Below are 17604 nucleotides of genomic sequence, written 5' to 3' on the forward strand. Positions count from 1 at the left end.
TAATAGAACTTAAAACTTCCAATTGTTATTAGGGTTAAGTTCCCCTCTTACAAAAGGTTTTATATGGATGTCCTTGGGTGAGGGAAAAAGAGAAACAAAAAATCTGTGACCAGCATATGAAGTGTAAGGATGCTGTACAGCCTCTTGGTGACTGCAGTCTGAAATGTAATTAATTACATCTTTGAACTACCTAGAGCTTCCCATGTTCCCAGTCCCATGTTCTACAGAAACATCAACGAGTAATTTATTCACAGTCATTGTCTTACACTTGCGCGGGGCTCCTTTCTCCAGGAGCGGGAGAAGACAGCGGACTACCACTAACCCATGGTGCTCAGACAGAAGGGAAGCAGTGCAGTATTTTGTTCTTAGGAAATCAGAGGAAAGGTGTTATTACGGTTCGAACACAGGAATGGGAGGAAGAAAACTTGCCATCTGTTGCCAACTCCACCCCTGTGGATGCGGGTGAATTTTTTTAAAGGCAGGTGAATAATGTATGAATTGTTTCTGAATGAAAGCTGACGTTTTCAAACTCCGCAGCAAACGAACCCTCCATTGTGAATACTTCCTGCCTGAGAATCACTTCACTTTGAGTAAGTCTCATGGTAAATTTCCATTCACTCTCTGGATAAGCATAGCTTTTAAAATTAGATTGCTCATGTAAACATTTACGATTCAAATTTAAAATGTGCTATAAAGATTTATGGGGAAAGTAAAATCTCAATTTTGCTGTATATTATATTATATTATATTATACACAGATGATAAACCACTCTCGTAGTTAAATATATTTATTTACAGAACAAATACGTATCATCTCAGGATTTATTCTTGTCTTTAAAATGTTCTGATAATCTGGGCTGAAAGACGCAGAGGAAGCAGTAATAAACATTTCTACAATCATTACTACAATTCTCTACCAATTTCCTGCTCTTTTTCCTTATCTTTTTTGCTTTAACATTTAAATTTCACTCTTTGTTGCTAGATACTTTTTAATGTAATCTTGTATGTGAGGGAAATCTTTCTTTTTCCATAGTTGCCCACAAGTTTCTCCTGCTAACATCAGAATATATGCCTCAAGAAAATGGTATTTGAATGTTTGTTACTAGATTACCATTCACATTTCATTTTTCTAATGCTTGCATCTATGTTAGGTCTGTCTTAATTTTACTTCACTGGCCAGTTCCACTTAACGCCAGAGTGTCCTCTGCTGTACATAGCAAAAATAGCCATATATTACAGGTTCTGCCATTCACGATGATCAAAATGCAGTGAATTGACAGAAAATGAGACTTTGTAGGGATCTGTGCTTCTCACGTAAGATTTCTCTGTCAAAGCATTTTTGCAAAATCCTTCCTAGTTCTGCAAAAATTATCCATGCTACAGATGATTTTGTAAATACAATTCACATTAAAAGCTCCTAACCCTCCCTCCTCACCCTCACCAATGTTTTGTGTTTAAAGAGAAGATTTCACTAAGAACCAATATTAGGAAAATTGCCTGAAAACAATCCTCTGGGACATCTTCTCTGAATGTCAGACATGAAATAGGGAGAAAACTTTGTAAAGTTTTAAAAATACTCTACAGATTTTTTTTCATAACTAGCTTTCTGCTGCTTCATGAGAACAAACTGGATATGTGAAAGATTATAGGAATCCACTGTTTTAAGAGTGGATACTTAACCATTGCCAGGATCTCCCAAGAGTAAGGTATATGCATATTTTTCTAATTAATACATATATAATTTTATAGAAATATTAAAAATACTATCTGAGAAAGACATTAACTGCAGTCATAATTATTAGCTGCAGAAATAGGAGTCAGGATAGACCTGTAGGAGCCAAGGTGGATAGCTCTCTGAAAATATCAACTAGGTGGTAATGTTTAAAATGAGTGATGTCAGGTGTTTTTTAGAAGAGCAGCAGGAAGGGTAGAAATGCTCACATTAAGACTAGAAATGCTACTCATATTCAGCAGCATAGAGCAGCTTCCATGCAAGCACTGACTTGGATCCTTCAGCTAGAAAAATCACAGAAGATGATACAAATTCCATGAAAGAACGCAAAGCAGGTGAGCAGAGAACCAATTTTATTCACTATTTCCACAACAGTAGAAGTAGCAAGCATCCAATAAAGCTTTAAGAGAACAGGTTTGAAACAACTAAGAGGAAACACTTTTGCTCATCATCGTGTCATTGAACAGTGGAATTCTGACATGATACTGTCAATGCCAGAAATGAAGAGACAGCTTTTAAAAATGAGGCCAGACACATTTGTGGAGTATGTGTCCATCTGCAAATATGAAATACCATGCACCCCGTGCCACAGCAAGCTCCTTAACCTGCTAGGTGAAAGAAACTGGTAAGCTTGGGTTGCCTTGGGGCCTTACTAGTGTCTGGTTTTTTTATGTTATTTCCCCGGGCAAAATGCTGATGTTTCCACTCTTTTGTAGTAGCGGTCCCTAGCTGTTTCTGCTCGCCACATCCTTCAGCCTCCCAGAGCTCATTAGGAAATCTTTCCAAAGACACCTGGTAACGCACGGTTGGTGCGCAAAGCCTTCGGAGAGTACGGCCACCTGGGGCGAGCTCGGCCGGCGAGCAAGGGCCGAGGGAAGCCGCCACCGAGGGCCCCGCTCCCACCCAGCTGCCTGACGCGGCGCCGAGCTGCCCGCCAGCCCCAACGGCCGCGCCCTGGGGGCCGCGCGAAGGCTGCTGGGAGAGGCGCGAGGGCGGGGCGCTCGAGGGGCAGGAACCGCTGCAGTACCCCCCCCACCCCCACTCCCCGCCCCGCCTGGCTCTGGGCCGCTGCCGGAAGTGAGGAAAGGAGGAGAAGGGGGGCGGGGCCAGGCGGCTCTCTGGGAGGTTCGGCCGCCGCCATTTTGTTAGCGCCGGGTTACCGGAGCGTGCGGAAGTGGCGGCCGGTGAGGCGGGAAGGGACGGGGCTCGCCCGGCTCCTCCCCCGTTGGGGCGGAGAGGCGGGGATTGAGCGCGGCCGAGCCGAGCCGGTGGGGGCGGCGGGGCCGAGCGCGGCCCGGCTATGTCGGCGTTCTCGGAGGCGGCGCTGGAGCGGAAGCTGTCGGAGCTGAGCAATTCGCAGCAGAGCGTCCAGACCCTGAGCCTGTGGCTCATCCACCACCGCAAGCACTCGGCGCTCATCGTCAGCGTGTGGGAGCGGGAGCTGCGAAAAGGTGAGGCTGGCACGGCCGCCGCCGGGCCTTTTCCCGCCCTCGGGTGCCGGGTGGGGCCTTCCTCGGGGGCGGCGGGTTTGGGGGAGGCGGCGGCCGGCGCGGCCGCGGTAGAAGGAGGCCGCCGCCCTCGGATGTGCGGCTGCTGAGAGGAGGATGGCAGGGCTCCTCGGCCTGTCGAACCGAGGAAGGAGGAAGAGAGAGAGGGAGGGCGGCCCGGCCCGCCCCGCCCCGGCCCGGCACCTGGGGAGAACGGGACTACTGGGGCAAGTGTTCAACCCCGGGTCTCGATTTCTTGATGGCTGTGGGCTGGGAGGTGCTTCTCTTCCCTCTTTTTTTCTTCCACTCCCCTGGTTCCTCTCCTCCTCCGTCCCACATTCTCCCTTCCTCCCTTAGTAAGATGCCTCTGAGGAGGCTACTTTTCATGTTTTAGTCCCCTTCTTTGTGGAATGAGAGAGGAGAGTGGGAAGAGGGAAGGAAAGCAGCAAGCACGGGGTCTAGGGCTTTTTGTTTTAGTACTGGTAGTTACGGCTCTTCCAAGACGACCCTTTCTAGGCACTGTCTTTCGTCATCTGTAATGATATTTAGCTGTAATACTATTTGAGTTTCCTGACACGGTGGCTTTGTCCACTTATGCCAACAACTATTCTTGTAGGGCAGCTGAGAATGGGAATACTCTGGGGGAAGAGCAATTTAATGTGTCCAAAGTGTTTTTTACTTCCTGCTTTTGCCAGATGGCTAATACCGATGTTTAGCATAATGAAGATGTGTGTTTCTTTAGCCGTATTGAGTATTTGATGTTGAGTGTGCAGACTTAGGTTCTTATGTGGCTTTCCTTGTAACAGGAAATAACTTGCAGCTATAGGCAGCGGTGCAAGGACTGAAAGGCAGAAATGGCATGTGAAGTTTTATGTGACCTGACCAGAAAATAACTTGATCTTAAGTTGCTTCATTTAAGAAAAAGAAAAATCAGTTGCTAGAATTCTGCCTTGCTCTAGGAAATCTTACTGTCTTCCAATAGCTTCCTTTGGAGCCCCAGTAATATGTGGATCTTTAATGGGAAAAGGAGAAGGCTAGATTTTCAAGTGGAGAGAAAAAATAGCACTAAGCCATTACAGGACTTATGAAAGAGAAACCAATCCCTTAGTTTCACGCAACTAAGAGGAATAGTTGACTTGCAGAAATTATGTGTAATGGAATACAAAGAGCGCACAGCTGGATCACAGCTACCTCTTGGTTAGGGGCATAACTTCATAGCGAATGGATTGAACCACCCTTAAAATAAAAATACTGAGTATGAAGTAATACTAAACTTTACAGTATAGTATGGAAATATGTTCCTATAAACTCTGTAGGTTTTCACATGGCTACTGTGTTTTTGTTTAAAATATGCTTTTTGTGTGAAATGTTACCTTTTGAATGTTAAAGCATAAGTTAAATTTGGGTTTTCTGTTGCCTAAAGAAAGACTTATTTGGTGGCATGTTTCATCTTATGAAATAAACATATTTTCACTATATGTTTGTTGCAAGTTTTCTTTCTTGTTCCGAGAACAAATGAATGGATCTCCAGTCTGCATCTGAAACATTTCACATTTTTGGGCCTTCTAAACAAACAACATGAATCTTTGGTGTTCTGAATGATATCAGAAAGGTATCTTAAACTAATTGGCACACAGCCAGAGTTTTGGTTGTTTGTCTTAACGTGCACAATAACAGTTCATAATAATCTATAGTATTAATGGTCAGTCCTTAACTTCAGTATTAAAATACTTTTCCTTTTATGCTGTTGGACTAATTGGAGAAGTTAAATGTTTGAAACATGGGCTACATGTTTGAAGGTGGCATTGAGAGGCAAGGATAATGATCTTCTTAAGAACTCATAGGAATGCTTTGCTTTTTCTCAGCTTTCAATGTCTGGCTTCCACTTTTAAGCCTGTTCGGAGGATGTAGCTCAGGAGCTTCAGATGAGCATAGCTGCTATAATTGGTTTTATCTGCAGTTTGTTAAAGTTGTTGTCCAGCTTTTGCTGCTTCAAAGTAAGATTTTTTTTCTGGTGACCTCTTTTTGGAAGCCCACCTTCAAGAGTCTGTGGAAAGCATGTCATAGTCTACCTCCGGTAGGAGTAAGTTAGTTGCTTTCAAGGTCCTGCACCTTTTCTTCTAGGCTTTTAGGCCTTACGTGAAGTGTTTCTTCTTTCATATGTTCCTCAACCACTTCATTTGAAGCTGGCATAGTTAAGATACACGGGATGTATTTTAATCTTCCATCTCTGATAATAGTACCTGAGCTTCATAAATGTTCGCTTACGTTTGCCTGGTACTAACTTTTTGCTAATTGCAGCACAGAATTGTAAGACGGTCCCTAATCCCCAAAGGGTGCATTTAGTGGTCTGAGCAGACAGCATGTTGAAGATGAGAAGGAAAACCAGTATGCTGTGGTGAAGTGACTTGCATAAAATGTCACAAAGCAGAATGCTGGCAATGAGGCCATAAACAGAGTAAATTTAAGGCTCCTGACTTGCCCACCATCCAAGCCGTAGAAACATGATTTCCCTCCTACCTGAGAGGAAAGTGATCTCTGTTTAGGGAATATGGACACAAAAATTACTGGTGTTGTCTGCTGCTATTGCTAGCCAGTAGTGTCCTGGAACTTAAAACTGAACCTTGCCTTTCTAAATTTCATTTCCTTTCATTGTATCCCTTTTTTATTGTCACCCCTGTCTCCAGACCTTCCTTCCAGCCTAATCCCTTTCAGGCTTGTGGAACATTGTATAACCAGCTGAGTTGAACATAACACAGTGTGATACTACATTTTTTTCTGGATGCTTTCAGTTTTGGTAAAAGATCCCTTGCATCAGATCAGCTTGCATGAACCTTTCTGAAGATGTCTTTAGTTATTAATGAAAACAGGTGCTAGGATCACAGCTCTTTTGTTCCTAAATGTTTGGTTTTGACTCTTTTATTTTTAAAATAGTCATTGTCTTTATATCATGTTGGAGTAGAAGTGAAGAGGCAGCTTTTCAAATGTGCATATAACTTAGGCAACATAAAATCTTAGTACCTTTCTCCTTACTTGGATTAATTGGTAGTGTTCAGGTCCCATATAAGGGCATCTCTACAGATCATTGGTTCCATACACCGTCATCTACAGGTTTTCTACAGTTTAACTTTTGTTGATTCTCTTGGTGAATTCTTGCACTTAGATGTAAACTTGGAGAATGGGCAAAACTTGCACGTCTTCATCATAACTTGGAGAAGTTATGTAACATTGGATTTGTCTTGCTGAACTCCAGTGTTGCTGAAGTTGTATCAAGACAGTTGATATGACTGATTACTGGAGGAGTATGCATATATGCTTTTTCTCTAATACTAACATAACTTTTATGTGTAGTTCTTAAAATACTGGCATGTAGAATTCATAGGGTCATTCTTAGAAATAATAAAAAAATGGAGGAAAGCTAGTATAATGTATTCTAGAATTGACTGTATTGTGAAAGTACTGATAAGTCCGAATTGTCCAGACACTCCTAGTAACTGTCACAAATATTTAAGGAAAGGATGTCATCTTATACAACCAGTAGTTTGGTGAAATTATGATAAGGAGTCGCATATTATATGCTTCAAGAGACTGAGTGTAGAGACATGCAGTTTAATGACTGACTTCAATGTGCTAATGGAAAATGTATGGATGAACTGTGCCACCAGTGTGGGGCTGTGGCAGAGCTGGTGCTCTGCCTGGGGTATTAGGTATTCCTGATTCTGCATCTGTACAAAACTACTCAGGTGTCACTCCAGGTGCTCCACATTTTAGTGTAGGTAGTGGGGGTTATTTCACTATCTATTACTATGATTAGTGGAGAATAGATTCTGTAGTTCATTGATGAGTAAAATGATGAGAAAAGATTAATAGAATGCTTTTAACTTAAATGACAACTGTAATGAAATAACAAAGATTTATCCTGTTTTGACAGATAAGCAGAGATCTACAATGACAACAGAACAGCTCCTTTTCCACTCTGCTGTTGGTTAAATATGTCTTTAAATATTTCTGATGCTTTCTTTGCTGACAGTATCTTGTGCTGTGCTGCTGCTGAAAATCCAGCAAACCCAATAATTAGTTTTGAAATAGATGAGTTCCCTGATGGAAAGCTGGTGCTGGCACAAAGGAGACTGAGGATAGTATCACCTCTTTAGGCTGCAGCCTTTGTTAGCACTGGTGTATGCTGATCATGACTCTGCATTCTTTTGAATTTCATAGTTGATTTACGGAATCAATAATTTGGTGGGGAGGTTACTCTTTCAGTACTTCATTTGTAGTAAATGTCTTACTAACATGAGAATCTCAGGCAGTTTAGATTTTTATTTTAGAAAAGTGTGGTGCTTTTTCTTTGGTACGTGTGATATGGCAGCTTCACAATTGCTTTGAAGTAACTTGTGTGGATTAACTTTTGTGATAATGTTGCCACATAACCCGATTATTTTACAGAGACCTTTTGAGTGGGAGTTAGGTAGAATTTTGTGAAGGCTTGAAAAGTGTGCAAAAAGTGAGGAAAATAATCCTGCTTCAGCTAGGATTTCAGATGTTTGAAATGTAACACTCAAACTTAAATAGTTAATTACTTAGTAGTCATAAGCTTACTCAGTATGTAAGTAGTTAAGTAGTACTAATTAATTAACTGTAATGTGAATACATCAGTCACTCCCTAAATGCAACTGGTGGGCCTGTTAAAACTATTTAATTTTGTGTATCCATAAAGGGATTGACTTACAGGGGTTTTTTTTTAAACTAAGTAGTGGCATTACACATACAATTTTGGAGTGTTAGCCTGCCACCACTGAGTGGCTGCTGAGAAAAAGGGGGAACCCCTTAGGAATCCCCTTGAAGAGGTTCTTCTGAGATGGACACTGTTGAGACTTATTTTTTGTTATTTGCAAATCAGGTATGTTCTTTTGCATATGTCTCTTGCTCCCTGGTTTCAGGATTCTCTGCAACTGTAGGGGTTTGTGTGTTTTGTTTTGAAATGAAAAATTTCAGTTCCATAATTCAAAGCATCAGCCTTCAAGGGTGAATAGTAAGCACTTGTTCAGTAGGCTTGATGTGATATTTGCTATACTAGGTTAAAACGTGTTTGGTTTAAAAGGGGAAAAAATAAAATTGCTAAATGTTTGAGTTCGGTAATATGGGACTGTTTATTTCAAGCTCCAGTTAGTTGTCTGTAATATCTTCTTTTCCTGTCAACTGATTTTCTGTTAGCTTTTCCAGGTTCAGCTCTGTCACTTGTTAGGTATTTACATCCTAGTGATATTTTAATAGTTGTTGTGTCATATCTTTAAACCTAATTTCAGATTCAGGTATCTGTTTCCTCAGAGCCTGACATGGCATCTCATAGATTAGTCAGTCTCAGAAACTGATGCTGAACACCCCCTTCCTCCCCTCCCCCCTTAATCACTTGACCTCTTGTTCTGGCTGTCATCTGTCACCCCACCCAGGTCAGACTGATCATTGTCCTCACTGCAAAACTTATCCAGGCTAGCAGAGCTATTGTATGTTGTCTTTAAGACAGCTACAATTGTGTAAGTACATCTGGGCTGTTACAGAGGGACATATTTTTAGCTCTCGACTCTGCCAGTGTACCTGCTGTTCCAGTTCATTATGCTTGAACTTTTTTTTTGTTTTGGGGTGTTGAAGTCATTTAGTGATATAAGAAGCAACTATTTTTGCTTATTTATAGCTGTTTGTATACAACTTCTGCTGCTGGGACATATGCTAGTGTTTTTGGTCCTCACTCATTATAGCTGTTGGTATTGATGCAATACATTTTTCTTAAGCTAGTGGCTGTTGTGACAGTTGCTCAATGCTGCTGAAAATTGGAAGACAGAGGATCTTAGTAGGCAAATTGAGAAGGCCTAGCAACATTGAAACCAGATTTGAAAGTTGAACTGCATCTGAATTACTCTGATACTCAGTCAACTGCTTTGGAGCAGAACCACAGCTAAAAGTGGTGGAAATATACTGCCCTGCAGATGTGAAGTGGATTTCAGGAAACAAGTTCCTGATTTGAAGCAATTGGGTTTTGTACTATGTAGTGTAGTTTTTCTGCCAAGAGAAGGAATCTTTCTCTACTGGTGATTGTAAGATTATTTTACTTAACGGTGGTATAGTGTCATTGGCCAGTGTGATACACTTGAGAGAATAAATAGATTTTGTTTTATTTAAAAGAAACAAAACTATGGCTTACTGATTTCACTGGTTAGTTGGTGTTCTTGAGGAGGCCAGTAAGATACTTAAGACAGAAGTGCTTGTGGGTTCTTCCTGCTTATCCACATGAATCTTCTCATCTATGCAAGATGAGAGATTGGAGGTCAACCAACAGCAGACAAAACTTCAGGTGAACATGGGTTGTTGAATAAAGTTAGAGAAATGTATTTGCTATATATATGATTTACAAAATGACCTACAGTCAGGAGCAACAGATTAGCAATATAAGAATATTTCACTTAAAATAGTCACATTTGGATTGCGTAATCCAGCCTGACTAATTCACTTTAATATTAGTCTTGAAAGAATGCAGTGTGTGCAAGTCTATATTAATTTATTGCTGTACCACTCGTGTCCTGGTATCGTACCTGTACCTGCCTGTCTTTCGTCATTCTGGTTCTGAATACTTAAGTTCAGTGTCTTTTTCCTATCCTAAAACTGTTGTTGCTGTCGATTCATATCCATCTTGGCATTGTACCAGCCAGGCCAGGCAATGAAAGGAATTGGTTTGTTTCGTGTGTTCAGGTAATTCAAGATACACTAAGTGCAGTGGGAAGCTTCTGCAGAGTAATTACGTGGGAATGGTTTCCTTGGTTTGTGACCAACTTTCTTGCATCCCTGTGGTAATTTGATGCTGATGGACTCTTTCCCAGCAGTGGCTGTATGCTGTGTTCCCTTTGTCTGCTAGCCTCCAAACTCAAAGTCAAGATACTTGGACCCTCAAAATTGGACATGCATTCTGTGGGCAATCTCATTCCGCTCTTTGAAAAGGAAACACAGCAGTTCTCAAACCTTGGTAAAATTCACCAGGAGAATCAGGCGACTGCAATGTTGAACAGTTAGTTTAACTTCTTCATAACAGAAGGTTTATGAATTTTAAGATTAAGTGCTCATTGTACAATATGCCTTTTGTGGATTATATTATCTTTGAATTGTCCTTTCTGGTGGTAGCCTCTCAAGTGACTTTTTATAGATATACTTTCAGTCATGTTACCAAAGATGTTGCACTTAATCAGCTTGCATAAAAACTCAGGTTGACTCTCAGTGTGAAGGGTCAGTGATCTTGCACTCAAGTTTCAGTGCTGCTTGACTTAAAGATGAGTTTGGTCTTGTAATAAAAAGCTTGAAAGCTTGTCAGATGTTTACAAAGGTGTCATGTAACTTCTCATGCGAAGTATGAAGCATGCTATGACACAGGAAGTGTCCCAGGGATCTTGGGAGAAGTGCTGACACTCATATACTCTGCTGCATGTATGTAGACTAATGTAATTCAAAAGCAATTGAGCCAAATCTTTATTTGAATCCATATTAGAGAAATTTAGTAAAAAAGAAACTGTTCAGTTCTTATAACTGTTGTGGGATTTTAACCTACTGATGCTTATTTTCTCAAAACATCTTGTTAAATGATATTTTCATTCAAGATCAGTTGGCATAGCAGAGCAGGCCTGTAGAAGGTTAAAGCCTCGTGTAACATTTTCAGATGGATCAATAGTCTATACAGTTGTAGTGGGATCTAAGTGAAATCCCTTGTGCCTGTGTGTTTCTCTGTAGTTTCTTCCTGTATGTCTAAGATAGCAAATATCTCAGCTTTAGGGAAGAGGTGTAGAACAGCATGAAACTAATGGGCATGTTTCTAGCAATCTTCATGGGAGCTCAATTTCCAATGCCAGGAGGTAAACCTGGAGAAGACAAATATGGGTAATTATGCTGGCTTTGACTGCCAGAGTTAACCTCAGTGGAAAATAACGTGCTTACTGCCTTCCATGGTAAAGTACTAGAGTTTCTTGCACTAAAGTGGTGGTTCTTCAGTGTTAGAGTTGGAGAACTTTTTAGAGTTAGAGAAGTATTATGGACTCAAGCATACAATGTCAGGGCATCTATATTGGACTGGTAGAGAACTAGGAATACCCAGGTCAGGCTAACAGGTACGTGTTCCTAAGAAGCATAGATTGCCAAAAACTAAGACTTGATACTGAGAATGCTAAGTCTCTCCACCGTAGATGCCTGATTATGCTAGTTGCAGGTGAAATACCATAAATACCTGTAGAATATTCATTGGCATTTAAATATGTCAGATACATTTTTGGGACAGGCTTAGTTTCAGTTGTGAGATGCCAATCCCAGTTAGTCTCATTGTGGATGCTTTAAGAGTGATCTGCTTAATGTGGCCCTTATGCCAGCCAGCACCATTGACCTGTTAAAATATTTCAGAATCCAGCACTTCAGGGAGCTGCTTTGACTGCTTTGGTGGGTAAATGGTAAATCTAACTGAAACAAGCAGAAGAGTTATGTGAACACTGCACAGAGCTTCTGAAAAGATGAGTCAGTCCAACATGGATGCTTTCTTAGCAGTTCTGTGTTTGCAGACTGTACTGTTAGTGTACCAGGGGTACTGGGGGCTAGCTACTTCTAACACTGTACACTCTGGCAGTATATGCCTTTCAGGTCCTCCTTTAACCTAAGATCATACCTTTTTTCTTTCATTTTCTTCTGACAGTAAGAGTGCTTTTGCTAAAAGCCTTGCCACGCGTTGAGGATACTTTTTTAAATAGTCTAACTGTTCTTTGGTCCATTTTGGTGTTCTGAGGTATATCAGAGCCCAGGGCTGAAAAGTTAGCGTCACTGCTACTGAAGAGAGATGCTTTAAATGAATATTTTTTTCAGAACAGACCTATCTGCTCTGGAATTTAATTTTGTATTTCAGATTTCAATAGTTAATTTACAGTCATAGTAGCAATAGAATACTTTGGGTTTTTTCAGCTCAGAGTTGTCAACCTCAGTTACTAAAGGTTACATTGCACTTTAGTCTCGTGTGTAAGGCAGAGCAGTAGTAGGTCAGTATGTAACTCCTGAAGATTTGTGAAGTGAAAGGGAACGCTTCTTGAGAGTAGGTGCAATTTTTAGCTTTGGAATTTTGCACAGAGCATTCTTACAGCAAGAGGAGTTAAATTTTACTTCGCAATATTCCTTGTGAACATAAGAGTAGAATATTAGTTGAATTTCTGACCGAAACCACAGATAGCTTAATAGTGTTTTGAGGATTTTTGTTCATTAAATGCAGCTTTGTTTCTGTTGAATTGTAGTAGGAAGCTGAAAAGGTAATACTGGAGGAAATAAGCTTGAAAGTGACTTTCTGGGTTTTAGCATGCTTTTTCCAAGCACAGTATATTGATCTGTTTACTGTAGTGAATAAAGTCTAGGTGTTGTGAGAATCAACATCACCTGATGTCATGGCACTGCATACATCTTCTGTCTTTACCAGCTCAGTTGATTTGGTTACTTGTTTCTACAAGGAAGTTGAGGTCTATCACAAATGAGTTACATCACTGAGGATTAAAACATGACTTTCTTTTTTTCTGTGAAATGGATGGAGAAGGACCTATCCTGCATGCAGTTCAGAGGATGTAGTATGGGGAACAGTCTGCTTCATTAGATTTTGAGTCCTAATTCTGGGCTCATTTAAGGGGGGGGAGGGGGGGGGAGCAGGAGCAGCTTTGGTAAATGCTAGTTAGTTTTGGTGCATCCATGAGACAAGACATGTTTTCTAAGGTTTTCTCTTTGAATAATTCAAAGCTTTCTATGTATCAGGACCTGAAACATAGGTAGGAGATGTGTTGCTATATTGTCAGTCAGTTTTTAATAAAGAAATTAAGTAGCTTAAGTTTATGAAAATCTACATTTTAGTTTAGCCAGATTTTGACCCAAATAGCTTAATTTCCTGAGTGTTTGCATGTAGTGACTTCACTGTCATGCATGTAGCAGACTTTTAATAGAACCACCTTGCATCCAGCACTTCCAAACTAATTCTTTTTTGCCACTTTTTAGTTTGCCTTGATTCTAAGAGATAGGTACATTTTTACTTTTAATGCAGTCGTCCCCCGTCCCCCCGTCCCGTCCCCCAATCCAGAACTCTCGTAACTTGTTGGATATATCTTTCCAAGAGGATGGGAAAAATTAAATACTTCAAGGAGAAATCCTTCAGAGGAGGCTTTCTATAGTGCAGAATTTATTCTCAAAAACATTTCCTTAGAATGGAAGCATATCAACATTGAACTTTCTGTTTGTATGTGAGGGTGGTGGTTCTGCATGTTTGAGAGGTTGGAATGGAAAGTAGCAAAATGAAATCATATTGGGAACTAAGCATGAGTTTTAAGAAATCCTAGATGGGCTTTACCACAGTGCTGCTTTCCTCAAGAGGGCAGAAAAAACTTAAATTTTGTCTTTCAAGAGAAACCTCTTTTTAAAGTCAGAGCATACGTACTGAGACCGCATGGTGGTAATGGATATTGAAAGTTTTTCTGGTGTTAACACAAGATTAGAAGTGTTACGTTAAGAGCTGCAGCTCTGAGAAACCTGTAGACTAATGATGATTAGATGAAGTGTGATGGTAAATGAAAATCACCTGAGTAGGAACACTTAGAAAACACGGACTAGATTTTCAAAAGCAACTTGTAAATTGGAAGCTCATAATCTATTGCACATTAATGGGAATGGGATAAAATACACCACAGCAGCTTGAAAGTGATTTTTGAAAATGTTTTCTTGATATTACAGCTGCAGGCACATGAGTTTTAATGATTAGGAGATGAGGGAGGGGAGTATCACAGTGATATGGAGAGATTGACTAGGGATTGACTGTTCAGTTTGCTCAAATACAAGAATGAGGGGTGGTTGTATAAGACTGAGTGAAATTCAAACCCAAAGGAGAAGGTTCTTCACATGAATAATTGTGGATCTGTGAAGCTCCTTGTCAGAGGACTTCATTGGTGTAAGAAATTTATGCAGGCTCAAAGGGAAGCTGAAGTACGTGGAAGAAATCCATGAAGGCTACCAAACAGACAAATCACATCGGGCTCAGGAAAATGCCTGAAAATAGTTGGGGGCTGAAGAATGCTTTGGAATATCATGTTTTTTTCTGGTTATTTTTGGAGATGGGGTTAGAAGGAACTTGTGTCATATTATGAAGGAGGAAGAATCGGAGCAAAGAGTTACAGCAGAAGAGAGAGAAAAGCCCATGGGTGACCAAAGTCATCTCACATTTTTAAATACAAAATTAGAGTGAAATGTTGTAATCAGTAATGAGAATAGGAAAAACACATTTGATTTGGTTTTGTGTGTGTGTGTTTAGTATAAATGTGGATAAATAGGTATTAGTTGGAGGAACTAAAATTTCTAATTATTCTTGTTTATCACTCTTTTTATTAGCAAAACCAAATAGGAAGCTGACATTCCTGTACTTGGCCAATGATGTCATACAGAACAGCAAAAGGAAAGGACCAGAATTTACAAAAGACTTTGCTCCAGTAATAGTGGAAGCTTTTAAGCATGTTTCAAGGTACAGTGTCCTTCATCATACTGTATTTAAGGGGGATTTAGAGAAGTCCTCAGTTTATCTCTGCTGACCAGCTAGTCCTTTTGTGCTATTTCTGTACTTGAAGTCTTGTTAATTTAATTTATTCAGTGTTCTTTTGATCTTGGATAGTCTTAATGCTGTTGGTTGAAGTTACATAGTAAATTCATCCGCATTCAGTCCCTTTTGCTGTAGAAAGCTGTTAGCTATGCTTTAAATTAAGACTTGCTTTCAGTCTGCATTTATATGCTACAACAGTTTGATATGTTTCATTACTAGTGTTGCATTATTTGTTTTTTCCCAGCAGCCATTCATCTTGTTGCATGAGAATGCTAGAGTCTTGATACAGAATTATTTTCACGTGGTACACAGCTGTTGAAGCAACACAAACCTATTTGCAGTGTTTGCATAATAGGGTTAGAGACCTACAGATTTATGGATTGAGCAAGCAAACAGAAAGAGGGAATTGGGCGTTGGCTTTTTTTATGTACTTGCTAAGACATCTTGAACTGGTCTTTGCTTTCTTTTCTTTAAAACATGATTTTGTTATTTTCTGAGGTTATTGGACTCCTTATACTTTGATATTGATAAAGTAAGCCAAGGTCCTTCTGTGAAAGATAATCATACGGCAGTGCTGTACTTTTACCTAGTGCTGATTTTTGCTTTTTTTCTTGTAACAGTGAGTCTGATGAGAGTTGTAAGAAACACCTTGGCCGAGTGCTCTCTATCTGGGAAGAAAGGTCTGTTTATGAAAATGATGTATTAGAACAACTTAGGCAAGCTTTGTGTAAGTATTCTGTGTGTGTATGAAGATTCAGTCTCTTGTTTAAAATATTATTTCTCTGACTCCTCTGTTTGTTGTCATTTAGATGGAGACAGAAAGGTGAGGAAGCGCACATATGAACAGATAAAAGTTGATGAAAATAACTGTTCACCTCGAAGTTCTCCCATTGACCCTCCACAGGTAAAAGTATGTTTATAAAATTCTGTATTTGTATATGGTTTGATATAGAATTTTTCAGTTACTCTTGTTTTTGAATGGTCTCTGTTTTCCTTTTTAATGAGGTACTGTTCCTGAGCAAGGGTGACTATACCTGAAACTTTCCTTCACAGTACTTTAGGTTACAAGTGGAGCTAAGAAGTTGAGCGTGCTGTAACTTTAGTCAGTTTGACACTAAACCAAAATGTATGAACTATACATCCAGCTTTGTCCACATCAGGATTTCAGCATTAGTTTCTACAATGTTTTAGGTTCTTGTTTGGTTTCCAGGGTGGTAACCAATAACACATGTGTTAGAATAAGATTGTTATAGGTCTATCAATAAAATGTTTCTTAATGTTGCAGTCATGATGGTTGGGAAAAGTTCTTGTCTACCTTGCATTGTTACGGCTTTTATAATTCTTGTGGGTTTTTTGTTATGGTAGTGCCCCGTCTCAGAAGGTTTTTTGTTATGGCAAGGAATGACTGTCCTTAAATAATCACAATTTAGTATGTTTCTCTGTAACAGACATCTGGGCTTCTATGAACATCAGCCCTAGTTCCAAAAGAAGTGCACTGATCTAGTCTGATATGATAGTGAAGCAAAACTACAAGAAAAATAATTTCAAAAATGTATAGTAAAATGAAAGGTACTGTAAAATAATCACTACTGTCAAAAATAAATATTTATAAGTAGTCCTATACCAAGAATTTAAATGAAAAATCTATTTTTAGGAAGGTGACCTTTAAAACTAGGAATGCTGCAATGTTGTTCTGATAATTAATGGCTTAGTTTTGTTTTGTTTTCAGTCTGAGAGGGGATAGAATGTTGCTATAATGCTGATATCATAAATGCTTTTAAAATTACCATCAAATTGATTCCATAAGCTTACTGTGAAATACTGTTTTGTACTAGGATCTCTTTATTTAAACTAGTTCTCAATCTTGCATGCTTTTTTCAGACCACAGATCTCATTAGAGCATTACAAGAACTAGAAAACGCTGCCTCTGGGGATGCAGCAGTTCATCAGAGAATAGCTTCTTTGCCTATAGAGGTCCAAGATGTGTCCCTGTTAGACAGAATAACAGGTGAGGGTTGGGGATCCAGTAACTGAAATGCTGTTCTGAGAACTTAACAGTATATAATGAAATCATGCTTTACTTGTTTTTCTCTGCTTGCTTTTTAGATAAGGAATCTGGAGAGCAACTTTCCAAAATGGTAGATGATGCATGTATGTTGCTGGCGGATTACAATGGCAGGTTGGCAGCTGAAATAGATGATAGAAAACAGCTAACTCGAATGTTGTCGGACTTTCTCCGATGTCAAAAAGAATTCCTTGCAGAGAAAGAACATAAGCTGGAAGTGCGTAATGTTTTGTTTTAGTCCATTCTTCACTAAAGCTTGTTCTTGCAAATGTTTTTAGTTTGCCTAAACAAATTTTCTCTCCAAAGGTAAATATTTAATCGCCACTGTTAGGTCTTTGCTTCCAGCACATTTTTAAGAAGATTTTTTTGTTGTTGTTGTTCTAGTGTTCTAAATCTGTTAAACCAGCTCAACATTAGGTAATGTTATAACTGTAATCACTTCAGTGTTTGTCGTTCTGGTTTTTAGCCTATTCAGTCTTCATTGTGTGCACAGACTTAGTTTTAGTAGTGCAGAGAGAAAGTCTTATTCTGAATGGTACAAACTTAATTCTTCACAGAGTAAATTTTTTCTTGTTCTTTTCATTCATTGTTGTAAGTCTTAGTTATGTATTACATTGTTTAATAATATCCTTTTTGTGAATAGCATGATCTTTCTGGTAGTTGTAGGTTTGTGAAGCCACTTAAAGGATAA

At 39.6% G+C, this 17604-nt stretch overlaps 1 protein-coding gene across 7 annotated transcripts in view; it reads left to right on the forward strand.

The window, feature by feature from the left end:
• The first annotated feature begins 2824 nt into the window (after positions 1–2824).
• Positions 2825–17604, forward strand: part of RPRD1A (regulation of nuclear pre-mRNA domain containing 1A) — a 44210-nt gene continuing 29430 nt past the window's right edge. For 5 of the 7 annotated variants that reach the window (XR_012774391.1, XM_075494132.1, XM_075494135.1 and 2 more), the window contains exons 1-6: positions 2825–3183; positions 14644–14773; positions 15469–15575; positions 15658–15758; positions 16730–16856; positions 16955–17130. Coding sequence is in view for 6 of the 7 variants with exons in the window: in XM_075494132.1 (XP_075350247.1) it covers positions 3033–3183; positions 14644–14773; positions 15469–15575; positions 15658–15758; positions 16730–16856; positions 16955–17130 (792 nt within the window). In the remaining variant the exon portion in view is untranslated. The remainder of the gene's footprint in view (positions 3184–14643; positions 14774–15468; positions 15576–15657; positions 15759–16729; positions 16857–16954; positions 17131–17604) is intronic. The other 2 variants (XM_075494133.1, XM_075494136.1) reach the window with 1 other exon arrangement.

This window comes from Mycteria americana, chromosome 2 (genome assembly GCF_035582795.1).
Source record: "Mycteria americana isolate JAX WOST 10 ecotype Jacksonville Zoo and Gardens chromosome 2, USCA_MyAme_1.0, whole genome shotgun sequence".
NCBI classification, from domain to species: domain Eukaryota; kingdom Metazoa; phylum Chordata; class Aves; order Ciconiiformes; family Ciconiidae; genus Mycteria; species Mycteria americana.